Raw genomic sequence first — 7,739 nt, forward strand, 5'->3', positions numbered from 1 at the left:
AGCCTCAGTTCAGTCTTCGCTTGTTTATTAAATATCAACTTTTCCCGCCTAATGCGCTGAAGTTCATTTTCCCTTTTCTCAAGGCTAGGGTAGACTGTCCAGGAATTTACTGCATATTTAGCCTGGCTGGCTTGGAGCTACCCAGCCGAACCCAAAGATTACTGCCTGCTGCTTCCTTTTGCCCCTTCCTTCCCTAATACCAAGTCCCAGGCCAGTGCTTTCCCCAGCAAATGCCAGGAGCTCATGTGAAGAGCAACTGGCCACGAGGCTGTGAGGGGAGGAGAAGAAAACGACTGTTTCTGCAGGAAGGACAGCAGTGCCTCCAGGTTCTTGGGCATCTTCACATATTTCTGGAGAAAGGACAAGCTCAACTATGGAGCCTCTGGTAGGCAGAGGGAGACAGACAGGTGGTGTGGCCTGGCCTTCAGACACCACTCCCCTGGGCGGATCCACAGATGACAAATGCAAGGTTCCCAGGGCTCAGTGTCGCACAGGGCCACAGCCAAGCTTTAACTGGAAAGGGCAGGCACTGCCCATTAGTCTCATCAGAGGCAACCTCAGCTGTGGACCCAGATGGAGCGAGCAGTGGTAGGCCCACACTGGTCTAGAAGGTGGCAGTGCCCAGGCCCCTGGCTCCCTGGGAGCAGGGAGGCTAAAGAAAAGCTGGAAAGGCCCTCTGGAGCAGCAGGATGGTCATAACGATAAGCCCGACACACATCAGCAGCAGCAGCCATATAGGAACACTCCCTGCAAGGGGGGAAGGGAAGAAGTCAGGAGGCAAAGGAGCATCACAGCCCAGAGAACAGAACCATTCAAGAAGGGGGTAGATGGCTACAGATAAGCATCCCATTCTCCAGGAGGCAAGTTTTCGCTATAGCGAAAGCTGGGGTGGTTCCCCCACCGCACCCACCCCAGTGACTCACGTCGTGAGGGCAGCAGGTGTAGCCGGCAACGGCTATCAACAGCCACAGAAAACAGAGCAGTTTCCTGGGACCCAAGGAGCTCTGGACCACGACCCTTCTCAGGTAGAAAGGCCACATCCGTCACCACGATGCCATGGGCCTCCTTCACGTAGTACAGGCGCTGGGGACAGGAGGAAAACTAGTGAGGGAAGGCCCAACTGGGAACATTCCTTCTGGAAAACACGGCCTCTGCCCCCAGAAGACTTTCCCGCTACAGGCTGGGCCAGACTCCTTCCTGCACAAGCAGGCCTAGAATCCCCACCCCAAAGAGCCCTCAGGGCTGTGCCCACCTCCACCCATTACCTGGAGAGAGAAAGCTATGTAGATGGCAACAGAGCCAGTGACCGTGCCCAGGCCTAGGAAGGTGCCCGATTCACTGCAACAAACAATAAAATGCTCACTGTCCTGGAGTCTGTGCAGCAACAACAGTCCTCAGGGACTCAGGCAGCACGTCTCCCTGAGCTCCCCCTGGTCCCCCCCATACCCAGCCAAGCCACCACTGTCTCTCTCACACCTGACGCTAAGGCAGGAGATGACTTCATGGCCGCAGGACTTGGTCCGAAGGGGCAAGAACGTGGAGCCATCCCAGGCTGTGAGGTAGCAGGGCGGGGGCTGGCGCAGACGCTTGTGGGGAATCTGCACCGTGAAGAGTCGCAGCCCGGCAGGCTGGTCTGGAACCTGCCCAAACCTGGGGGCCGGGTGACAAGCTGTTCAGCTCCTGGGGCCTGCCCAACCCTCCTCCGAGGTGTGTGCCCTCCTGCACCCTGGCGAGGCCTAGGGTAACACCCGACAGGGCTCCGACCCTCCCCAGCTTCCCCCCAGCCTCCTCCCGCTCCCCCACATCTAGGCTGTGCCTCTTTCAGCCACCCTCTGGGGTCTTCACACCTGCAGGCCTGGTAGCGGTAAGGCGTGTTAGAAAAGGTGGGTCCGTTCTCTTGCCAGTGCAGCTGTGTCACCAGCTGATCCTTCTGCCACACGGAGGCCTTAAGGTCCCAGCCCACAGTTACCAACTAGTCAGGAATCAAGATTCCAAGGATGGACAGTTAGGGGATCCACTTACTGGGCAAGCAGCATAATCACCTACTTTCTCCACCCTCTCAACTCCTCACCTTGCCATCAGGCCCCAAGGCCAGGTCCTCAATCTCCCCTTCGTGGGCTTTGAACTCCAGAACTTTCTCCAAAGTGGGTACCTGCAGCCAAACCACCACCACAGTTAGCCTAGGTACCCGGCAAGCGTGCAGTGATACTCACCCCTCTTCTCTACTAATGGCCGCTCAGTGCAGGCTTCACTCACAAGTTCCCCAGAACCCATATTCAGTTTCTCACAATTCTGGCCTTGCTGCTACTGACACTCATCCTCTAACCTCCCAAAACCACACCTTCCAGACACGAACGTGGCCATCCGTCCCTCCAGTGGCAAGCAGGGTATTATCATGGTTGAAGCATACAACTTTCTGCAGTGGATCAGGGCTGAAGTCTGTCTGCACCGCCTGCAAATTCTCTACGCTGAATTCTACCTCCTCCTGGTGGGTTTCAGCTCCAGACTTCTCTGCTGGGGCAGCCCCTTTCCTTTGTCGAAGTCCCTGCTCCTTGGAACCTGCAACACAAACAGCCTGCCAGGTTCCAGGTTTCTCAAATAAGTAGTACTGGCCCCCTCTCTAGTGGTGAACATTGAGCTTCTCGCCTGCTACCATAACCCCACTTCCAGCCCCACTTCGTCAGAGACCAAGATGAGAGAGATCTTACTTATTTAACCCTCTTCCCAAAGCTACAGAGGGGGCTCTCACCTGCCTTCTCTGCCTTGTTTTTGCTCTTCTGCTGATGGGTCTGGAAGCGCAGGAGCTGACACTGGGCATCCTGCCCCGCAGCAAGGATGTTACCAGCCAGCGCCAAGTTCATGGTGGCCCGTGTCTCTGTGTCATGGGAGTGTAGTAAGGAGGCGCTAAGGCGCCCATTAATCTGCTCCAGTTGCAGAAAGTGCTGAGAGAGGGAACCAGGATGAGGTTCAGAGAGCACCTCAAGGGCAAACTTACATCCTATAGACTGATGCCCTACCCCTTTGCTAACTACACTTTCTAGTTTAAAAGACTTTTTGCAACCTTTTTTCTTTTTTGAGCCTCACGAATCTGTACAGCAAGCAAGGCTCTAGTTTGCAGAATATGATGACGCTCAGAAGAGTGAAGAAACCTAGCTTATATTTCACTCGCCGCTGCTATTAGGCTGGCAGACAAGTCTATGTGGCCTCACTGGGCAAAGCCAGGATAAGACCCCTGGTGCTAATCCTGAGGTCGAACTGAAGCGTTCCTGCCTAGGTAGCGCTGTGTGCAGTTTTCACTTTACCTTAGGAGCCTCTAAATTGACCAGTGAGTTCCCGACTGAAATTCGCGCCGGGACGCCCGGCATGCCGGGGTTCCCACCCGGGAGGGGCCGGGTCCGAAGCAGGGGTGCGGCCCGCCCCCAGACCCTCCCAGAATCGCCCTCAGCCCGTGGCGCGACCCGGCCCCAGGGGCGCTGTACTCACCACGCCGTTCTTTATGCCGGTCTTGGCGGCGCCTCCTCCGCCCGCAGCGATGAGCAGCCCAGCGCTGGGGTCGACCTGAAGCGCGTACAACGGGAACGGGGCCCGGTACAGCTCTGGCGCCCGGCGCCGACCCATCCCGCTCGCCCCGCGCTTCACTGTCTGCGCCAAGGCACCGGGGACATGCCGCGCCCGGCCTTCGACTGCTGCTCCGGTCGCTGTTGACCTTGGTCCGGTCGCCGCCGGGAGGACTCCAGACCGCTCTCACAGCCGCCGGGTTGCGGAAACTGTAACTACACACAAGGCTCCCTATCACTGCAGCGGGCCGCCGTACCCGGTCTCGGAGACGCTCAAGGCGCAGGCGCACCGAGCCCGCACTCCTCGCGCAGGCGCAGAGCCGCCAATACGCGTCAGCACTAGCAGGCCGCGGGCAGGCGGAGCCCCAGCTCCAGGAGGCCGTTCTCCGCCCGGTTGTGAAGGCAGCCTCCGCCATCTTTTTGCGGGGCGTTGGGGGCGCGCCGCGCCAGCTTCAAAGAAATGTCTTGTTCTGCAGGAGCGGGGTGGGTGGAGGCGGGGACGGTGTGTGCTAATAAAGGTTAAGGGAGGTTAATAAGTCTTTAATAAAGAATTCCGTGGGGGCTTCCCTGGTGGCGCAGTGCTTGAGAGTCCGCCTGCTAATGCAGGGCACACGGGTTCGTGCCCCGGTTTGGGAAGATCCCACATGCCGCGGAGCAGCTGGGCCCATGAGCCATGGCCGCTGAGCCTGCGCGTCCGGAAAGAAGTGCATGGATTAAGACTGTCCACACTTCAGGAGTGATACGCAGACTCGTCGAACGCAGCCTTTACGTTTACCCCAGAGACGAAGTGATTTATCCAAGGTCTGCCTCGCACCCCACCCTCCTGAGGGGACCCTTGGATTTATGATCTCCAACGTGAGGACCCCGTGTTAGGCTTGCCCTTCCCTGCAAGGAGACACGTCCTGCTGCTCCCCTGGCCTTACCAGCATGAGTCCTTTTAATCTAAGGTGCAGCCAGAGGAAGGGGCCCAGTGGCTTCATCTCTGGGGATGCCATTATCTGTCCCAACAAGTCGAATTAAATGGGTGAAGGGCCTGGCAGAGCCCTCTGCACATCTCAGGTGCTCAGGGCTTATGGGTCCCTTGCCCTCTTCAGATATATGGCACTCACTCTCCTTGGTCATTCTGTTTCCTTTGACTCTCCTCCACCCCTTGTTGGGTTCTGGTCACCCTGAAGGTACAGCCACCCACAGGATCTGCTCAGCAAGACACAAACACAAGTTTTGCAGGGTCAGGCTTTATTGGATACACTGAAGACTGAGTGGGGCCTCGGGTGCCCTTGGTCTTCTTCAGCCAAGAGAAAGCAGACTCCACAAGGGGCTCCCAGGGTTCAGGGCTGGAGAACACACCTGACCTCCAGCCAGCCAGCCCCTGAGATCTGGGGCCGGGCAGGGCTGGTGGGGTTCGGAGGAGGTGCTCCAGGGAGCCTCCGTGGCTCTGGCACTAGAGTGGTGACTTTTGGGGAATGGGCTCTGGAGAGGCAGGCCTCTTTGAGGCAGAGGAAGGTCTGGGCTTCAGGGAGGCAGTGGCCTGTTTTGGTGCCTGAGCCTGAGACCCTGAACAGCACGTGGAGTTTGGTGATTGAGGGCCTACAGACCTGAGGCTCCCGTTCTGGGAGGGGGTGCCTGGGCCTAGGTCCGCCTGGGCCTGAGCTGCTGGGGCTTGAGATGCCTGGGCTTGACACCCATGGGCCTGAGCAGCCTCTCCCCGAGGCCCTACTTCCTCCGGCCTTCTTTCTGGCAACAGATGCAAGGCCCTGGCCTGGCCCCGAGGCAGGCAGAGGCCAAAGCCAATGCCGATGCGCAGTGGTCCGGATTCCTGGCCCTGCACACGGGGCAGTAGCTGGGGGAAAGCAAGTAGCCTGGGTCCAGTCCTGTACCTGGGGATAGGGCAAGAGGGGCTGCGGGGCCGGAGACACACCAGACAGACAGGATACTCCACGACCGGGGCCTTGCCGGTTTTGCCTTGCCACAGGCGCTGCAAAAGCAGTAGCCGCAGGTCGTGGGCGATACGGCGGCGCCCCAGATGAACCACCAGGGCCTGGGCCAGGGCTCCTGGGTCCCTGAACTCTGCAGGGTCCCTCTCGCTTGCCACGCATCCCTCCTCCCCCACAGGGGACCCGGTGTTCCTGTACTTCTGTGAGTGCCATGTCTGGCTGTTAGAGTGAACCCCACGAGAAGGTAGACTGGGGCTTGGGGAGGTGAGGGTGGAGCTAGGTAGGTCTTCAGGGTGGGAAGGAGTCTGGCAACGTGAGCTCAGGAGAGAGGAGTTCTGTGGCTGAGAGGCAGAAGAGGAGTGGGTGAGAGCAGGAGATGGGTATAGCCAGTGGGAGGACGAGGAAGAACGTGGTGGGGAGAGAGAGAGGCAATTCTGATGAAAGAAAGAAGGGGAACTTGGGAGATAAGAGTAGGGATGTAGGACAAAGTCCGAATTTGAGTCAGAAGAGTAGACATGGGAGCCTGCAGAGTGGGACCATGGGGGAGGAGAGCAAGGTGGGCGGGTGGGACGGAGCGATGGTTGGGGCGGTTGAGGTCGTAGGTTGCAGGGAAGGGAGTCCACAATTTGTGAGGGGCCCCGAGGGGGGCGCCCAGGGGGTGCTGCGTTCTGTAGCAGCACTTGGTCCTTGTTTTGAGGCAACATTGCCTTGAATCCAGAGGAGAGTGGAGCGTCAAGCCCAGAGATCAGAGACCTGGCAGAGGCAGGATCAGTATCTCTGGGGCCAGAAGTGGCTGAGAAATCAAGGCCTTCTCTGCACAGAATGTGGCTCCAGCCTGGTGTTGGTAGGACTGTTGGTGGCAAGCCAAGGAGACACGCAGCCCTGGAGCACCAGCTTCTCTGGGTGTTCAGACGGGAGCTTGGCTCTAAACTTGCCTTCTCACTTCTTTGCAGTGGGCCAGTGATGAGAGATGGAGGGGATGGAGAATCAGGACTGACTCTTGGGAGCTGAACGACAGCAGAAGTTATCTGGGTGGGCCAGGGAGGAAGACACAGCCCATAGGATCTGTAGAGAAAGAAACAGAGCCCAAGATATTGGGAGACTGGGTCCATTTCTGGCTCTGGCTTATGTACCATGCAGGCTGGTTCACCAAGGCCCTAAATCCATGTCACCTTTGGGGTCAGAAGAGCTGGCAAAAAGCTCCAGAGAAGGTAAGAGCTAAGGAGGAGAGGAGTAGGGAAGGAGGGTAGGATGGATAGGATGGAGTTAGAGGAGGGGGCTTGGGAGATGGGGACTGAGATGGGACTAGGAATTGAGGGTGTTCTGGCGCTGTGAGCTCTTACCAATGAGGGTTCCTCTGGGCTGTGTTTCTCAAGGCACTTCAGTGATGTGGGACCTGGGAGAGAGAGGAACAGAGTCAACAAATGGTGGGTACACCCCTCTCTGCCCCCAGCGTCTGTCACCCAAAGCTCACTCTGACCAAGAGTTCCATCTGAGCCTTACCCTCAGTCCTCCTTCAGCCAGGCGGGGGTCTTCTGTTACCAGGTTTTTGTTCTCCTAAACCTGAATCAGAGATTCTGCAAGCATCCTGGTTTCCTGGCACTCTGGTTGCCCTAATCCCTGTCTTCCCTAATGCTGATGTCCTCTGGCTCAGTCTGGCCCCAGCCAAGATGGCTTTTCGCGCTCAGTAGCAGCAGTAGCAGTGGGGCTAGCTGGTGAAAGCCTCTGGGAGGTGGGCACTTTGTCCCAGCAGCCCTTGGGATCTGGGAGCTGGGAGCCCCATTTCCTGGGGCAGTTGTCCCTGGCATCTAGTGCCTATGTCACAGAGGTCGGGGGCTGACATCATAGACTCTCCTCTTCAAGGCTCTAGGACCTTCTCTCAGAGATCATCCAAAGGCTGGCCCTTGATAAAACTGAAGCAAGCAAAATTCTTTGGGGCATTCAGTCTCTCCTTCAGGGCCTAGCCCCCACCTCTGCTGTCTGCCCATATACTTTACAGTTCCCACCACCTCCTCCATCCAGGCTTCTCCCCAACTGTACAGCCTATCTGGGCTGAACCCTCCCTTCAACTTACTGTTTCTTTGCTTTCTGAGCAGTGGTTCATGCTCCACACCTTTTCCCGCCTTGGGATAATGCTTATATATTTGCTTTTTTTTTTTTAAATCAGTTATGTTCTGTAATTTTTTAGCTTTACTGAGGTATAATTCACAACTAAAATTGTAATACCTTCAAAGTGTACATAGTGATG

General features: G+C 57.2%; 2 protein-coding genes across 2 annotated transcripts; both read right to left on the reverse strand.

The window, feature by feature from the left end:
- Positions 1-3: 3 nt before the first annotated feature.
- Positions 4-3,830, reverse strand: PREB (prolactin regulatory element binding). Its single transcript, XM_082642348.1, has 9 exons — positions 3,484-3,830; positions 2,750-2,942; positions 2,342-2,559; positions 2,072-2,152; positions 1,848-1,972; positions 1,477-1,650; positions 1,266-1,338; positions 924-1,083; positions 4-747 (listed from the first exon to the last, which is right to left on the reverse strand). The coding sequence occupies exons 1-9, from the start codon at positions 3,616-3,618 to the stop codon at positions 653-655; spliced, it is 1,254 nt and encodes a 417-aa protein (XP_082498474.1). The 5' UTR covers positions 3,619-3,830; the 3' UTR covers positions 4-652.
- Positions 3,831-4,998: 1,168 nt separating this feature from the next.
- On the reverse strand, positions 4,999-6,195 carry PRR30 (proline rich 30; the record flags this gene model as incomplete). Its single annotated transcript, XM_082641797.1, has 1 exon — positions 4,999-6,195. The coding sequence occupies one exon, from the start codon at positions 6,193-6,195 to the stop codon at positions 4,999-5,001; it is 1,197 nt and encodes a 398-aa protein (XP_082497923.1).
- Between the last annotated feature and the right edge of the window lie 1,544 nt (positions 6,196-7,739).

This window comes from Mesoplodon mirus (assembly GCF_964341445.2).
Source record: "Mesoplodon mirus genome assembly, chromosome: 14".
Classification (NCBI taxonomy): Eukaryota; Metazoa; Chordata; class Mammalia; order Artiodactyla; family Ziphiidae; genus Mesoplodon; species Mesoplodon mirus.